Here is a 19,139-nt window from a genome sequence, read left to right on the forward strand (position 1 = left end):
TCAAAACTGGAAGTAGGGGAGGACGCGCCAGGGAGCTGAGAGATCGCTCGCTCTGACAGCATCTCTGGGAGTAATTTTCCATGTGGACTGAAGGAAGATCTTGTAAGGCACAGCCCCGGGTTACACATGCTGGACTCCGATTCCGCAGGGTTTATAAGCCATTACTGGAGAGAGTCTAAGGCTCTCCTGGCACAGGCAGAGGAGGAAGAAATGTTCAATGGACAATAAAAACTTTCGGTTTACAGAGTAAACTAAAAACAGGGCCTTCCTTTTACAGTGTTTAGAAACTTGCCCCTGAGTTAACGGGGGTGTGGGGTGTGTCTACATTTCCATCGTTCATTGTCGGGCGAGGTCCCATTCAACCAGGATTGCTGTGGATTTGACGTCGCTTCTGCTCTGAGGGTAGCATCTAAATGTAGAGAAGAGCAGATTCGCACCCTTAGAGGCTACCGGGAAGCTCAGGGCGCTGGGGAAGCAGAGAGGAGGGAGCGGGGAGCGCCGCGCGTCGGCCAGACTCCCAGCGTCTCCTCCCCCTGTCTCGGGCCCACTCCCAAACTTAACTGCACGCTTCCCGGCTCCAGCCAGAAGCCCTGCGTGAGCCTCCACACGTAGCCGCAGACGGCTCTTTAAATAGGTCGGAATTGAGCAAACAATCCCAGACGTGGGGCTGGGGCAGGCGCGCAGGCAGGCGAGCGCAGGCAACCGCACGGTGCACGCAGCAGCGCGGCGGGTCAGCCGGCGGCCAATAGCCGGGGCGCGGCCCGCCCCGTCGCCTCCCCCTCGGGGAGCCTATAAGTCGCCCGCGGCGCCGCGGGCGCCCGCCGCTCTGCGCCTTCCAGACCACCTGATTCCCGCCCCTCTCCACGCCGCTCGAGCTGCCGGCGGCGGGTACCCTGCGCCCAGTCGCCCCGTCCGCCTCCGCCCGCATTCGTCGGTCCGGGGCGGATCAGGGGGTCTCCACTCTCGCGAGAAGTGGGCCGCTGCAGGGCGGCAGGGGCGCCGGAGCCCGCGCGGGCCCTCGACGGGCCGAAGATGGGGCGGTGCGTGGTGCAGCCGCGGCTGCTGCTGCTGCTGACGCTCGTCCTCCAGCCCTGGGACCCCTGCCTGGGTGCAGACTCGGGGAAGTCCTCCAGCATCCCCACAGGTGAGCACTCCCGCGGGCCGCCCTGTCCCGCGAGGCTCGGCCGGATGGGCAGTTCATTCATCCACCGGTCCTTCGCGTGGGGTCGGCCGGGTGAGTTGGTGGAGCGGGGCGCCCGTCCCTCCCAGGTCCGCAGCGGTGATTTAGTGGGAGCCTGTCCTTCCCCGGGACCACCGAGGTGAGTGGGGGTGGGCTGTCCATCCTCCCCAGGACCGCCCAGGTTTTCCCCAGAACTGCGCTCGGGCTGTGCTGATCCCCAGGGGAGTGTGGGAGCATCCGCCCTCGTGGGCTCTCGGAGTTCTCCGTAACCCGAGAGCGTACGAAGTTTTCTTCAGCACAAGTTGGGGTTTCCTTTTGGTCTTGCAGGTCGGTGCGCACCAGCACCTTTCCTGCAACTCTGCTTTCTCCTCCTTTGCTGGAGTTGGCATGATTTATCCGTTTTGGACGAAGCAGTACTCCCTCTGTGACCTAAACACGGGGCTAGTGTACTTTCTGATTGATGGTGACACATTCCTTCCAGCGCCCCAGGAAGCAGCTGGTAACACCTACCTCCTGCCAGAAACAACGCTCAAAACCGTGGTTGTTTTCAGTAAGGCTGCTTGGCTACCCAATACCTCCAGGAGGTAGCTTTCCTCTTTGTAGATTATGGAGGGGAAGCTGTCCACAGCTTTTCCGCTTGGCCACCCTTTTCGTAAGCCTGGTACCCTTCCTTGTTTTCAGAAGCTGGAACTGCAGCGAATAGTCAAGTTCATGTAAAATAAAACTTTTTACATTTAGCAGGATTAAAGGGAGCCTCACCACATGTTTGTCGAAACATACTTTGCTGCCATTTGCTGCACATGAGATATCCTTGGAGTGTTCCACTTTTGTGCTCTAACTCTGTGTTCTTTGAAATTAGATCTTGCATTTAAATGTCCTTCTGCTGTACCACTTTTGTTTAAAAATTAAAATCATTCTGTCATTTTTTTTGGGGGGGGAGTAAATAGGGCACTTTTCTGCTTGAACTTTACTTAAGCACAAGGACAGAAATTTCTATTTTAGGTTTACATTCAGAAGTTGACATTTGGTGTAGAACCCAGTCAATCTATGTAAGCAATACTTTTGTTTTCATCTGTAAGTGTTTCAGAAAACTTCAGTGGACTAAGTTGCCCATCTTTCTACATTCCTGCCAAACAGTACTTGCTTTGTTAGTTTGAGAAACTTCAGCATTTGGATAGATTTTTGTCAGCTACAGGATACTTTTCTTTCTCTCAGATATATGTGATGGCTTCAAAATGAGTTTCTCAACCCTTTGTGGTTTCTTTAAATTTGAACTGAATTTTTTTCATTACTTTAAAATTATCTTTCACTGTAACATCTAGAAAATAGACAAGAAAATGCCTTCAGCAAACCTGGAAAAGGAGACATTAAAAAAAAATTCCCAGAAAAATGACTTTCTTTGTTGAAACACCCAAGGAAACTTACTGGGAAATAAAATAACCTCTAAGGGCTTTGCCACTCTTAGAGGGACCTCTTCAGCCTTTGTATATTTTATTTCACTTCATTATCAACACCCCTTACTTTTTATAGAAGACATCTCTTTGTGGCTGCGTTTAGGTTTACATTCAAAATTATCTTTATTTCCTAATCTGACTTTTAAGTCTCATGGAGCTGGACAGTAAAGTTTTACTGGATTGTAACATCAGAGAAGGGAATTTCAGATATGAATGCTTTTCTCAGAAAGTGGCCACGTAAAACCCACTGCTGACAACTGAGGACTGATTTTGGTGGGTGGGCATGGGGAATTCAGATATCATCTAAATGCAGAAAAATATTGATTTGTCATAGATGGAGCCAGCAGTAGCCAGTTTGATTATGAACTGTGTATAGGTAGATGTGATAAGCTAATAAATATAGATGGTACAGTGCTTGATAACATGGGAAGAATCATGGATTATGTTCCATTTTCTCTCTAAACTATTACAACTGAAAATTGCTAAATTGGAAACTTTTCTCATCTATGTAAATATCAAGCAAACTTTAGAACTCTAACTTGTCTAGCTTACTTAATAGGAGGTCTTTAAGAAGAGTGCTTATCATCTCTAACCCGCTATTTTTGTCACCATGTCCCAGCTAGCCATGAAGAAATAGATTAGACCAGGGTTTTGTGGCTGTGTTTACATTTTGAGCTAGATAATTATTTATTGTGGGAGACTATCCAGTGCATTTTACGATGTTTAGCGGTATCCTTGGCCTCTACCCACTAGATGCCAGGAGCACCTCCTCCAGGAGTGAAAATGAAATATGTCTCAAAATGAAAAATGGCCATATGTCTCCTGAGGGACAAAATTGCCCAGGGTGGGAAATCACTGGATTAGACAAATCTATGTGTATTTGAGGCAATGTGGCGTTATAGTGTTACTGGAATGATAATGGCGACTCTTTTTTGGAAACAAATATTTATAGTGATTTTTCTATTTTTCCACTGTAGTAGGGAATGTGTTGTTTGAATCACATTACATTAATCAATTTTTGGAATATGGTTTTTCCTAGCTTTGATGGTGTACGTTAACCAGAGTTGAGAACACTGTATTATGTTCTCTTTCCTGAGAGTTCTACTGTGTACTGCATTCATTCCTTTTTGATTGCCACTTTATTCTCAGCATGGAAAGACTCTAAATAAGAATTTGGTTAAAAACAATCATTTTCTCCTAGAATCATTTATAGGAATTTTGCCTTAAACTTTTATCTGCATGGGAGCGTTTGAGGCAAAACCCTCCTAACAAGCGTCAGCAAATCAAGTTCATACCCTGATTTATGTTTCCTACACTTTTTTCCTTCTCAATGAGAGAAGGTGTATTCCTGCCAAGAATTTGTAACTAGGTCTCCAGACCTGGATCAACATTTGGTGTGTTTTCTGAGGTACCCTGCCTATTCCATGATCTAAATTGGGCAGAAACCAAGTTTTGCACAAAAATGGAGGAAATGGTTTCACATGTTTCTGTCAAGACCAGTATTTTTCAACCATGTTCATTTATAAACTCTTTAATTTACCCTGGCACATTCAAGGAGGAAAGGAAAGGTTTGTCCCTATCTGCTGATGCAAACTGACAATTTACGGGGTGGAGAGGAAAAAACCAAGGTCCTGGAAAAAACTCGAGAAGAAGAGAGGGAGGCTTGTCCTTTGTGTACTTTCTGTGTCCTGGGCTCCAGCCACACAGAACGACCAGTCTCTGCCTTTCTTTCATGTAAAAATAGACATACAAAACAATTCTAGAGAATGTGAGGACCAGAAATGAAAATTAAATTGAGATACCCTTTTCTACCCATCACATTGACTAAAGCATTTAAAAAATAAACTCTGATCATACCAACTGTTGTGAGGGTGAGAAGTCTCAGGAAGCAACACACCTTTGGAGAACAATTTAGTAATGTCTAGTGGAATTGAGAATCCACGTATCCTGCCATCCTAGATACACATGCACAGGTCTCTCAAATTTCTACCTCTGTCTGTTCTCCTTGAAATTATATTCTTTGTTTATATCTAGCTCCTAAGAAATTCTTCTCCGTCCTACCTTTTGTTTGGCTCTCTTTCTAACTTCTTAATGCAGTTGGTTTATACAGATCATATCTGCTTTGTATGATAGATGTTTATGTTTAATACATTTTTTGGAGTAAAGGATTGAGTCTTATTCATTTTTGTACTCCTCACAGTACCTTCCCTGTTCTTTTAACACAAAGAAGATTCTCAGTTTATGTTTGTTGAGTTTCTGGCCACCTTGGAGAATTATGAAAAGTGGCATGCAGTCAATGAGATTGCTAGCTGCTCCTTTTCCTAGGGTTTTAACTAAGTTCACTGAGCTTCCTTTCTCTACCCGGGGACCCATGCACTACCATGATCAAGGAACTTACCCATGAAACATCAGGCAAGGCTTTGTTTCTGAACAAGTTGTTGGCAACTCTTTTTTTTTTTTTCCTTGGCTGTGTTGGGTCTTCGTTTCTGCGTGTGGACTTTCTCTTGTTGTGGTGAGCGGGGGTTACTGTTCGCTGCGGTGCGCGGGTTTCTCATTGTGGTGGCTTCTCTTGTTGCAGAGCACGGGCTCCAGGCGCGCGGGCTTTAGTAGTTGCAGCGTGTGGGCTCAGTAGTTGTGATGGCGGGCTCTAGAGCGCAGGCTCAGTAGTTGTGGTGCATGGCCTTAGTTGCTCCGCGGCATGTGGGATCTTCCTGGACTAGGGATCGAACCTGTGTCCCCTGCATTGGCAGGCAGATTCTCAACCACTGCGCCACCAGGGAACACAAGAGGGACTTGTGCCCTTTCTTCAGGCCATGCTCTGTGTCTTTCCTGACCCCTTTATTCTTTTGGACTTTCGGTACCGATGGGAAAGAAATAGAGACTGGGCATCAGGGAATCTAAAGAAGCAAAAGGGCTGCTTTGCTAAAGAGCACTCATTTTGTAGGTTTATATAAATGGAGGGGAAAGGGATAGTCAGGGGCTGAAGGAAAGCTGGGCCCCTGGCCAGGGATGACAAACTACAGCCCATGGGCCAAATCCGGCAGACTATAAACAGCTACCTGTTTTTGTACAGCCAGTGAGCTAATGATGATTTTTACATTTTTAAATGGCTGAAAAATATAAATATATAGATATATATATATATCTCATGACATATGAAAGTTATATGAAATCCAATATTCAGGGTCCGTAAAGTTTTATTGGCTCACAACCACATTCGTTCGTTAACATATCATCTGTGGCTGCTTTGGTGCTACAAGGCAGAGTCGAGTAGTTGTCACAGAGGCTATATGTCCTGCAAAGTCTAAATTATTTGCTCTCTGGCCCCGTACAGAAACCCTTTGCCGACTTTTGCCTTAGGAGATGATATTCCCTCTTAAGCCATGTCTCCTGCAGATCTGCTGCTCTTTTGGAAAGAGCCACATTCTGGACAGTAGCAGCTGGCTCTGGGCACTTGAGAGAGCTGTTTTTCATTTTAGCCTTTGCCAGTGATTCCTGTGGCATTTTGAATTCAAACCTAGAGCTTCTCTGTTACATCTTTTTTTTTTTTTTTTTTTTGTTACATCTTTTTAAACCTGGTGCTTGATGCTAACTAGACATGTACTTTGGTGTAAATAGTGTCCTTAGGATAAAAAAATGGATGTATATATACTACCAAATGTAAAATAGATAGCTAGTGGGAAGCAGCCGCATAGCACAGGGAGATCAGCTCTGTGCTTTGTGACCACCTAGAGGGGTGGGATAGGGAGGGTGGGAGGGAGACGCAAGAGGGAGGAGATATGGGGACATATGTATATGTATAGCTGATTCACTTTGTTATACAGCAGAAACTAATACACCATTGTGAAGCAATTATACTCCAATAAAGATGTTAAAAAAAAAAAAAAAAAAAAGAATAAAACACCCTGGGGGCCGATTGGAAAGGAGATGCATATTTCTGTTTCAGAGCTTGTGGGTGTTCTAGAAATTTGGTCTAGAAACTTGACTGAATTTGTGGCTTGATTCCTGGGAGGAAATGATTAGCACATTTATCAATGACTATTTTTATTCTTCTTCAACCTTTGCTGTACAACTTAGGCTAAACTGAGAAATTGGTGCTTTTAAAATGACAGATATTTTTCTTTTACATTTTGCCCCTTTGCATTTGCTGCGATGTGTTTGCCTCACTAAACTTGAATAACAACTAATTTTCAGAACTATTGAGATTTTAATTAGCCAAGAAATAGTTATCCAGAGTAGTAGAATTATGAACAGTGCATTATGATTTGTTGTCCTTATGCTACGTACTATCTTTTTAAAATTGAAGTACACTTGATTTGCTACTTACTATCTTATGGCCTATTATGTTGCAACCTTTGTTTGGTAATGGTGCTACTGAATTTATCACTATGCTATTAACTGTGTCACAGGAATGCTCTGTCAAAAAAATACTGTTTATAATTAAAAAATACGGAAACTTTAAATACGTTTTAATGTTTCCCCTTCAGGATAACTTTATTTAAAACAAAATTTAAAGAGTGAAGATATGTTATTTTTATACCCAGAGGAAAGATTTCCATTACATATTTTCTTTTGTGTGTGAAAAGAGGCACATCAACTTCTGTTAATGATTTTGACTTAGTTTTTAAATATAAATCTCTTTATTAAAAAAATAAACTAATTCAGGTTAGTGCATTTACGTACTTAGTTACTAGATTGATTCATAAGTATTTTTCAGGCCTTGATTGTGTTAGTTATGGGAAAATAACAATCATTTTTTATTCCAATTGAAATGTGGGTATATCTCCCCCCTTAAATTTCTTTCTTTCTTTCTTTTTTTTTTTAAATACAGCTCTATTTCATTCTGAGTTGATTCTTTTTTTTTTAATTAATTAATTAATTAATTTATTTATTTATTTTTGGCTGTGTTGGGTCTTCGTTTCTGTTAAATTTATTCTTAAAAAAAGATGTGATTACATGAGAAAATGCTTAATTTGCTACTGTGGACATATACTTTGTTTACTGTTTATATTCTGCTATAAAAAATTTGGTTTAAAGTTTAGTTTGTATAGGGTTGGAATTGCATTTTGTCTAGTTAGGGAGAAAACTTTGAATAGTGAGTAGACTATCTTTGCTTTATAATGAAAATCTTCATTAGAAATGGAAAAAAACACTTTAATTTCATACAATTGAAAGAACATGCTTATTGCTATTAATATATTCTGTGAAACTTTTAATACAAAAAGAGTTTTTGAGGACATACAGCTAAAATGAGGGGGCTAAATGGTCAGGGAAAGTGCTTCTAAAAAACATGGTTGAGTTTCCAAAATGGGCTAGGGTTATAATTAAATCTCATTTGTTATATTGATTTTAACATTGCTTTTATTATTTTGGATGTGTAAGACATCCCGGTGTTATTACATTAACTGATCATCTGCTCATTTACTTTAGGGTTACGTACTAAAATTTTTAAAAGGAATTCTATTTATTTTTCTAGTTACTGCTAATCTGTTTCAACATTTCTTCCAAAGAGAAAGAGGGAGGGGATTTTCCTCTGATTAAAGTGCTGTGGTTCTGTTCTTCTAATGCTGTGGACATCATAGGGTAAAGATTCTTACGGCAGGAAGGAACTTGCAAGCACATGTAATTTTTATCGCTCTCATCGCCAGCCCTAGTCAGACCCAGACATTCAGAGGTACTGAGGAGACACTGAATATGCATCATGCCACACAGCTTCACTGTCTGCAGGCACAGCAGCAAGTGGAAGAAGGACGTGGAGTCCGGGCAGTCCTGATTGAGTCCTGATTGAGTTCCTGATTCTGGGACACTGTCCAGGAAAAGCCCCAGAAACTCTGCATCTCAGTTCCAGTGACCACAGAGCCCCAACACAGAGCCAGTGTCCCGTCAGCAAGGCTCTTTCATTGACTAGTCTGTTTTACTGGTTTGAAGCTACAACTTTTATTGGGCCTTAGGGTGCTAATTACTTTTAGGTGCTACACACCTGGCTAGGAAGGGAGCCAGTTACTTTTAGATTTTTAAAATTTATTCTCAAAACTGGTTCCTTAAATATTTGATCCTTTTCTTCCTGGGTCTAGCAGTATACTAAACACAAGTAGCTGTTTTAGCACGCCAAGAAAAAACCCAACAACAACACAAAAGCAAATATAGAATTTTTTTTTTTTTTTTTGGAGGAAACTGGCTAACAGTTTGTAGGCAGATTAAAAGGACCTCCCTAATTCAATCGCCTAGGGAAGTCTTACAGAGCCATCATGCAGAGGGCAAACTGGCTCTCTGATGGGATTTTCCAGTCATGCCCAAGCCAGCTCTGAGGCCCCTTGTCTTCCGAGGGCCCCTTGCTCTCCTGCGCTAACCTTGCAGACCTCTCTCCTGGCCTCCAGCTGGCACCACAACTGTGACCAGAGTGCCTTGGTCATCCAGAGCCTCTGAAATTCCTGTCGGCCACGTCTAGAGAGGGACAATTCTCCTTTTCTTCTTAGTTTAGTTTAAACAGGGGTGGAATTTTTTAAACAGTGACTTTACTGGGTAACCAAGGGCAAAACAAAACAAAACCCCAAACTGGAAAAGCACCAAAGCAAAGCAATGAACAGACTTACAAATTAGAGACTCAAGAGTTCTTACTCTACTGTGACTTTACTTAAAGACCTGCCTACCTGCACATCCTCGGGAATTCATAGGTTCTGTGTCCGTGCTCAGCTTTTCTTTCTCCTCTCTTCCGTCCTACTTCTCCTCACCAACTTCTTTTACACAGACAGCTCTTTCTTCTCCAGCGTTGGAGTCCATGAAGTTCATAGGTAGATAAATGTTACTAGGTTGTGAAATAATAAAAAAATATGTTTATTTTGGTCTCAACAGCCGCCCCCCTCGCCCCATTCCTGCTAATATTTGGCCTTTGAGCCTTGTTCCTGACACAGAGCTCCTAAAACTCTTGTAATTTCCTGAGTGATAGGAGTGTCTGACACAGAGCTCCTCTATCCCTTGGAATTTCCTAGGTGATAGGAGCATCTTTTGTTCTAATGAGACAACTCTTGGTGGGCTCTTGGATGGAGTCTGGTCACTAGAAAGACCAAGCCGTGATTAGAAACTTGGAGCTTTCAGCCCTACCCCCCATATTCCAGGGAGGGAGAGGGTTTTGAAACTAAGTTAATAATCGATCACGCCTATGTGATGAAGCCTCTACAGAGGTCCCTAAAGTTCAGGTTTTGGAGAGCTTCTGAATCTTGGAATGCATCTACAAGCCAGGAACTTGGTACACCCCAACTCCAGAGGGGACAGAAACTCCTGCCCTGGGGACCCTTCTAGACCTTGACCCATGTATCTCTTCATCTTGCTGTTCATTTGTATCCTTTAAAATATTTTTGTAATAAATTGGCAATAGTAAGTCAGCTGTTTTCCTTGGTTCTGTGAGCCACTCTAGAAAATTATTGAACCTGAGAAGGGGGTGTCTTGGGAACTTCTGATTTGTAGCCAAGTCACTCAGAAGTCGTGAGTAACCTGGGGACCTACTACTTGCGATGGGCATCTGAAGTGGGGGCAGCCTTATGGGACTGAGCCCTTAACCTTTCGGGTCTGTAGTGATTCTGGTTAAATTGAACTGAATTGCAGGACACCCAGCTGATGTGGGAGAAAGGGTCTGTGTGGGAAAAAACCCACACATGGGCGTCAGAAGTATTGTGTGTGTATATAGTAGAGAAGAACACCATAGTGCTTTCTCTAGACATCGGTGCACGAGATATTTTTATAGTTTCGTAGGGACCTATCAGCCTAACCCTAGTCATTTATTTTCTTCAGTGGGTAAGTTTTTAATGCATTTTTGCTCACAACTCTTTTGATAGTGCTTTTTTCTTGGTTTTGAGTAGTAATTTACATTGGCTTATATGAATCTACACTCTTCAATAAATCTACACTTATTTAAATAACTTTAAAAATTCTCCCAGAATACACTTTTTCTAGAGGTAATTAGCAGTATTGTAACTTCTTAGATACAAATGCATGCTAAGAACAATTCCTACTGTGTAATATTCTGAAGTGTCACAATTAATATTTCAAAATTTAATTCTATGAGTATTTATTGAATGGCTAGTCTGTGTTCCAAGTTGCCTTATATGGAGGAAAAAGAGAAAAAACATGACAAACCAAAAATGTGTTAGACTCAGTTCCTGTTCCACATTGAAATTCTAAGATTCTTACATAGAAAATAATGCATATGTAAAACTGAACAAATCAAAAGAGCACTTATGATGAAACCTGGCCTGTGGGGAAGACCATAGACATCTGGGCATCGGGAAACCTACATCTAAGTTCTAACCCTTCCACTCACTAACCGTGAGTCAATTACCTTGCCTCTCCCGACTTCTTTGTAATTTATGATCTCTCTAGCTCTGTTATTTGATGTTTCTTGAATTCTAAATGTCAGGATGTGTAGTGGAGACAAAGTGCTGCAGGAATCAGAAATGAGGTCTCAAGGAAATTTACTATTGATATTTTTGTTAGGCCAAAGAAAGCATAGATACAAAGTTGTTTTGTATTTTAATATTCTAGTTATTCTATCAGGAGCTGTACTTAGGCTTCGATTTTTTCTTTTCCTAATTAACTTTTGATTTAGAGGTAAGAAAATAGGGCCAAGAATAATTAATTTACATTTTAAAATATTTCAAGTGTTTTAATGTGAGAGGAGAAAGCAATCTGGTGTTTATATGAAGCTATTTTCCATCTCCTGAGAAGAATCATATACTCTTCAGTACATTTAAATATTGTAAGCTGTTTTTAAAAATAACTGTATATTCCTCTGTTTCCACCCTGACTGTTTTAAGTCCTGTTGGTTAACAAAAATGATTCTGATAACTCTTTCGAAGTTAAAGAATTTTTTTAATGAAATGTGCTGTTTAAAAATTGGAAGCCCTCCTCCAGATTGTTCTGAAACACTTATCAAATCACCTAGATCTACTTTTTAGAGTCATTAAATATTTTTAAAATATGATTGCATTTAGTAAACTAGAAACATGGTAAATAAAAAGAAAATCAGCTCATGGGAGAAAAAAGTTTTTGTGTGCATTGTGTGTGTGTATGCATAGTGTTTGCTACCCACAGAGATAACTGTTAAGCCTTGAGAGTGGAGTAGAAATTCGGAGTGCCTTTTGATCTGGACTTTTCTTGGATATATTTTTCGTTCATTGTCACAGTAACATTTATTCTGCATGTGTTTGCACCCCTGGAGTGAAACATATCTAGTAAATGGTATAGTCTTAGACCCAGGCCTTGGAAGAGGTGGTGGTGCTTTTCTCTTCGGGCTATTTTTCCTACTGCTGCAGATGGATTTTATGTAAATTGAAGGAAGCAGTTCAAAGAAAACAATTGGATGGGAAAGAGGATGGCTTAATTTTGAAAACATACAGTTGTTACTTTTTCAAGTATAAGATTACCAAGAAATCACGGAACCATTTAGTCTGGGTGTTGTTTTTGGAGATTAACTGTGATTTATTGAATAAGCAAATAAACATTAGCAGATGTTTCTCCTGTAGCATCGGTAAGGTTGAAGAAAAATCTGTTTCATTAGAATAATTACTTTTGTATTACTATAAAATAGTTGATACGTTTAGGTCCCTCAAGTGTAAGCATGGGTTTTTTTCATAAGGTATATAATCCTAAATAGTCAAGCTCTTCTTCTCCATAGCAAGTCGCTGAATGGCTCTGTTACACGAGTGACAGCAGCACCACGGGTTGCAGTTACAGCGGGTTACAGTTTGCGGCTGAGTGGGATTTTTTTAGGCTGAGGTAAGAGATAAACTAAGAAGCTTATGCTAAATCGTACATGTAAACTTAAGAAATGTCCACACTTGACAGTTCTATCTCCTTTTCTAAAACTGGATTTAAATTCTTCGTTGATGTAAGGTATGACTTTTCCTTAGTAAGTGTCAGAATAGTCCACATTTGAATGAGTTTAAAGCATATCTGAATTGTAGAAGATTCTTTTGAAAAATGAGTCTTACTCAGTGTGAAGAAGTGATGGGAGGTAGAGGTGAAGTGGAGGATAGGAGCTGAAATTGCTTGCAAGGCTGTTAGAAAATTATACAATATGTGATTCGAGTGGGTTCAGGCAATTAATTCAGAAATACCTGAAAGTGCCACTGCCTCAAATGCTGGCAGAGGGGAAGTTTGCTTATGTAAAACTGGACACTCCCTAAACAGAAATTTGGTTTGAATAGTTTCATATGAGGAATTTATTTCCCTGGTTTGTGCTAACTGATAGTGTAGCATTTTGTTTTAACCATAATAAACCGTACGTCCCAGCCATTCTTGCCATGCACTGACTCCCAGGCTGCAGGCCCGGGTGCATGGATCCTGGTGGGACATGCACACTGAAACAGTATGCAGTACTGGATTTGCTTCTCGTTTGGTTATGGGGAATTAGCCGGTTGCTGTGGTAATCAGCAGAGGTTCAGAAACTTAGACACTGTGACTCTATGATGCCAACCATGGATGCGTTCCATGGTGGAAGAGGCCACGTCACATTTCTTGGTGTTTCTGATAAATTAAGATGCAAGTCCATTGTACTTTGAGTTATCTGGAAAGCTGTATTGTTCCTACTTTCATCCTGAATATATTATTAAGAATTTGAGGAAGATGCTACTTTGCTCTTGAAACATTAGGGCAACTGCAAAGGCAGTACAGAAGGGGATGCTTGCTTTCTAGATATAGCCAGAGAGGGTTCACCATACAGGAAGGGGGCTAGACACCTCTAAGTGCGAATTAAAGGTATGTATGAGCTTGCCCGGCTTACTGTGATACATGATTTATTTTAAGGCCAGATGTTCATAAACTGCTTGTGTGCTAATTATGAAAGATGCCCCGTGGAAGACAGTATAGGATAATGCTAAGGAGATGGGATTATGGAATCAGACAGCCTGCATTTAAATCCCATCTCTGCCACTTATTTGCTGATTGTCCTGGGAACAAGTTAGTTAACCTCTTTGAATCATAGTTTCTTTTTAACAGTAATTGCCTCCTGGGTTTGACTTGAGGATTAAATATGATAATGCCAGTAAAAGGCTTAGCACAGAGTCTGCCAACAGAAATTGCTCAATAAGCGCTACTAACTAAATTTATCATTTAGTTAGAGTATAATTTTAAAGAGTATAATTCCAGTTAGCATTATTTTAAAGTGGAGCCTATAATGTATGGAATTAATTCTTGTGTTCTGATTGATAATGGAGAGGAAAGTGTGGGCTGTCAATGAATTCTAGAAAATAAGTTTTAACAAGTTAAGATACAAAGACAGCTTTTTCCAGGGGAACCCAAAGGAAATAAATAAGTTTAGTGGTGCAGTCTCTTTGGTGATGTTCTTTGATTGCTTATTCAAATTCAAAATTTTGAAGTCCCTTTTCCTCATTCCTCTTATTTATTCTTAATATTCAGATATGTTGAGTTTTACCCATTATTTTTTCTCTCTCCCTGTTTTTTGTTTCATCTATAGTGGAAAGCATATATATATAATTAAATATCACAAACAGATAAGGCCTGTCTTTTTTTAAACATAATCTTAAGACTGTTATCACACTCACTAGTAATTCCTTCATATCATCTAATACTTACTCAAGTTCACTTTTGCCCCCTGTTCTCAAAACTGACTTTTAACAGTTAGTTTATTTGATCAAGATCCATCAATTTCTCCTAAACACCCCTTCAAGCTGTCATCACCTTAGTCTAGGCTACTGATCTCTGGCAGCTTGAGGGTCAAATTCAGCCTGCTTATTGTTTTTCGGAAAACTTGAACTAAGTCCTGTGTTTTTAAAATTAAGAAAATTTACTGAAGAGTCTGGAATTTATTTCTCTTGGGATGGGGTGGGGTGGGGAGGAGGCCTGGAGACCCTGGAGTTGCCCTCCCACGTGGCAGCCACAGCTGGCTGATGCGGAGGGGTGTTCCCCCTGTAGGTGGTACTTGTGTACTCCTGTTCACCGTATTCTCCCCGCACCGCCCCACCTCTTCACTGTTTATTGTGTGTTACAACTCCTGGTCTGGGCACACATCACAGAATAAGGCAGTTATACTTGCTTCTTAAATTGTTAAATTATCTTGCCTCATCTTTCCATACTAATCTTTCTCGAGTCTAGTGGCTTTTAACTGGGAGTGGTTTTTTGTCCTCCATGGCATGTTTGGTAACGTCTGGAGACATTTTGGATTGTCGTGAGTGGTGGGTGCTCCTGGCATCCTATGGGTAGAGACCAGGGATGCTGGTAAAACATCTGACAGTGCACAGCACAAGAATTATTTGGTCCCAAACGTCAGTAGAGCTAAGGTTGAGAAACTCTGCTCTTGTCTGATGGCACATTTCCAATTTCACTGCCCTGTTTAGAAACTTTCTGTGCCTTCCCTATTTTCAAATGTATTTATCACTTTCCCATTTTTCACTTGATAATGCATACTGGACTCCTTATCCAGCCAAGATACCACAATTTTATCATTTTTTAGTGATATCTGTTTTTCCAATTTCTTCTCACTGTCAAAATCCTACTTAACATTTTTTTTTTTTAATTTTTAATTTTTTGGTCTCGCCGCATGGCGTGCAGGATCTTAGTTCCCCAACCAGGGATTGAACCCGTGCTCCCAACGGTGGAAGCGTAGAGTCTTAACCACTGGACCGCTGGGGAGGTCCCCCCTACTTAACATTTTTAAGTCCTCTGTTTTGCCCATTCATGAAGCTGTTTTTTATGACACTTTTCCACATTATTCTCCAAAAATCATCTTATTAGAACTGGAAACTTTCTTAAAGATGATCTTTAAACTTTCTTAAAGATGATCTTTCCCTCAATACTGTTTCTGCTTCTCCAGACCAAGAAACTGCATCTGGAGGTATTAAGTGGTATATGCAAGGTATCTCCTAGTTCTTTGTTCTTCCCTCCATGCTGGACTCCCGAAACATTATTTGCTAGCTTATAATCTGTTACTTAATTAGGGATTTAGTATGTTATTTTCAGACTTTTCATGTGAATTAACTTCATATTCTCCGCTGGATTTTAAACTGCAAGAGGACAGAGACAGTATCTCTTATTGTTGGTACCAAGTCTGTGGATTGCTGTGTCTCAGACCTCCAAGCCTCTGGAGGTTTCTTTGCCTGTAGGCCCTACAGAGGGGTAGTCAGATAACCCATGTCACCCCAGTCACAACTAACAAGGCGAGTGGGCACCTGTGTTTGTCCATTCCATTCAGGAAAGAGAGACCATTCTAGATATCTTGAGCAGAAGGGGATTATTTAACAAAAGTAATTATGGGTTTATGCAATTTTTGGAAAGGCTGGAAGAGGAGGCTTTAGGCTGAGCCTCCAGCATTGATTCCTAGAACAGCAGAGAGAGCTAACCAGGCTCGGAGGTTACTACCTCAGTCCCACCTGGGGGGAATCAGGAGGCCTCCATTAGGACTACTGCCACACGAGTATGCTGCTGTAAATGTAATCCCAGGATCAGGAAGCTTTCTCCATTGACTTTTTCTGCACCGGAACCTGGTGACTGGACTCTAGAAAGCAGAATTCAACCACTGCCTCTGCTGCATATCTATCTGTGTGTCTCCCTCCTGCCCTCCATCCCTCCCTCCACAAAGTGGAAGACTGGAACCCTGAGGTACCTTCCTGACCGTATTTACCAATGGAATCGGCCAGCAGTGGTGGGAAGACCACCTGTCTTCCAAATTTCATAGGAATGCATCTGAAAAGGAGGGGCATGATTTTCATCTAGAAGCTTAGCTCCAAAGGAGTTGGGGAAATGTAGTTTTTTTTTTTTTTAATAAATTTATTTATTTATTTATTTATTTATTCATTTATTCATTTATGTATGTATGTATGTATGTATGTATGGCTGCATTGGGTCTTCGTTGTTGCGCACGGGCTTTCCCTAGTTGTGGCGAGCGGGGGCTACTCTTCATTCCGGTACACAGACTTCTCATTGCAGTGGCTTCTCTTGTTGCGGAGCACAGGGTCTAGGTGTGTGGGCTTCAGTAGTTGTGGCTCGCGGGCTCTCGAGCGCAGGCTCAGTAGTTGTGGCACATGGGCTTAGTTGCTCCGCGGCATGTGGGATATTCCCGGACCAGAGCTCGAACCCGTGTCCCCTGCATTGGCAGGTGGACTCCCAACCACTGTGCCACCAGGGAAGCCCGGAAATGTAGCTTTAATATTTATTTTTCCCATGACTTTCTTCAATAATTGTTCTCCTTGCAGCTTGATAAATTATTCAATAATTTTAGAAATTTATAAGTCTTTTTGACAGTAAGAATGCAAGTATGGGCTCAGCATTACGTGAAACACGTGCTCTGCTTGTTAACATGGACTCTGTTATAAAGTTTGAAGATTATTGAATACTTTCCCAAATTTCAACAATTACTGAAGACAGTCGTGGAAAAATGAAATAAAACCATAAAATAGAGGAATTTACCTCCCCTTGCCGTCCATTTTTAGGCCAGTGGATCATAACTTATGTAGTGCAGCTTATCTCTAATTACCATTTTGTAGTGTTTGTTTGACTTTCAGCTAGTTTTTAATTTTATTTTCTAGTCCTTTCATCTTATACAACACCCTATTAATTTCAGTAAGTACTTAGCTGGCTAAAGCGACTTTTCTGAGATGAAATGACTGGGGCTTACTCAAGGCTTCTGGAATTTGAGAAGGTCAAGAGATAATGGAAAAATTCTGGCTTGTTTAAGAAGGAAGGATTTTATTTGACTCCACTTCTTAAGTATTCATGGAAGCAAAAGTACAAAAAAACCCCCAAAAAACAAAACTCAAAACCTTTGTGGATCACCGTAGCTACACTTCATAATTATACATTTATTTTTAGTGATTTTTATTTGAAAGCTTGGTTTTCAGGTAACATTTTTTTTACCTTTGTAGTTTCTCTACTCATAGCAGAAACTATAAATAAGCTTGTGGCTGAAACTTCTTCTGAGCAAATGTACAGAAGATTATCTTGCATTAGACTTTGAATGTTGGTTTTCCTTAAAATTTCTTAGAGTTGGGACATGCAAATGTGTTTCATTTTATTTGACTTTTCTAGGTTCTTCCCAACTACACATTTATTTTTAAATTACATTTGTTTTGCTTATTGTTTGTGACAATTCCAGGTGATAAATACATACACTTCAATGTTAAAATGAATAAGCAGACAGAACTAGATTGGAAATGGATGGATTTGGTTAATAATTACCTATATAGGTTTAATATGCTGCCATGGGAATTTTAGCTTTTTGGTTTTATGTGTGTGTGTGTTTAAATGAAACACCTCCAAAATTTTCACTTTCGTTTTGATGAAGAAAAAAATAAACCTTTGGTGAATCTGGAGTTATTCTGATGACATGTGCCCAATACTGTAACATGTGCCCAGTATGCAGTCAGTTTAACCTTCTCACATAATGTTTTTATCTATAAATCATTCTGAAAGCTTTAGTAAGAAGTGACAGATCTTTTGTAAGAAATGGTGAAGCACCAGTAGGAATCCCTAAGAACTAGGATATAACAAACTTCATGAAAATGATATAACTTCACTTAAAAATTTGCATTTTTGGTTACAATGAAAATAAGTGCTTATAACTGAAAATGAAGACATTTAAGGAGATTAAATTTGTTCTTGATCTCACTATCATTAGTAAACAATGTAAAATATTGTGATAGTATTTTTTTTCCTGTTCATATATCCTCATATGTTTTCTTTATAAAATCAGGATACATACACATATTGACAAGCATAAAGAGATAATTTTTTATTCTGTGTTATTCACAAAACACTATATTGTAAGTATTTTCCCATGGCTTTGAATAATCCTCAAGTCATGAATTTTAAGTAACATTTTGATAACTGTCATGAGATTATACCATAATTTTTATAGCCACTATCCTGTTATTAGGTATATAACAATATTCAATATGTAACAATATTGGATATATAGTTTGCTATTTTGTGCTAACAGAAATAATATTGTAGGGATGGTCTCAAAAATGAGTTTTGGTTTCTATTTTTACAGGATAGGTCCAAGAAACAAGACACTGAAATCAAAGGATATGAACTCATATCTCTTGTTCCACATCCTTGAGTCACTTTCCAGAAGGTTGTATGGATTGTCATCTCCCCTAACAGGGTACCAGATGGTCTGCAGTATGAAATTCTTAGCAGCATTACTTTTTAAAGAATCTCTTCTAATTTTTAGGGAAAAATAAGTTTTGCTTCTCTTTATCCTCCTTTTTTAATTTCTTAAATTTATGGTGACTTATTTCTTTACTTGCCAAACTAGAAGTTTTCATTCATTTTTTTAGTCACTGCTATTTCTTCTGTGAGCCGCATATTCATATCAACGGAGTGTACATCTTAGTGCAATGAGAAGGGACAATAAATAGATGTATCTAGTGGATTCAAGTACTAAGAAGAAAAGTAAAATGAGATTAGGGGCAAGAATGCTGAGGTCAGAAATGCCATTTTAGGTGCTGCTTTCAGGGAAAACTTTTCGTACTGGTTACATTTGAGCACAGACC

General features: G+C 40.3%; 1 protein-coding gene across 1 annotated transcript in view; it reads left to right on the forward strand.

Moving 5' to 3' along the window:
* Positions 1 to 860: 860 nt before the first annotated feature.
* The window catches only part of PLOD2 (procollagen-lysine,2-oxoglutarate 5-dioxygenase 2), a 98,228-nt gene continuing 79,949 nt past the window's right edge, over positions 861 to 19,139 (forward strand). The window contains exon 1 of the mRNA XM_061193580.1: positions 861 to 1,144. Coding sequence (XP_061049563.1) covers positions 1,033 to 1,144 — 112 coding nt within the window. The 5' untranslated portion in view covers positions 861 to 1,032. The remainder of the gene's footprint in view (positions 1,145 to 19,139) is intronic.

The sequence above is a fragment of the Eubalaena glacialis genome, chromosome 6, assembly GCF_028564815.1.
Source record: "Eubalaena glacialis isolate mEubGla1 chromosome 6, mEubGla1.1.hap2.+ XY, whole genome shotgun sequence".
NCBI classification, from domain to species: domain Eukaryota; kingdom Metazoa; phylum Chordata; class Mammalia; order Artiodactyla; family Balaenidae; genus Eubalaena; species Eubalaena glacialis.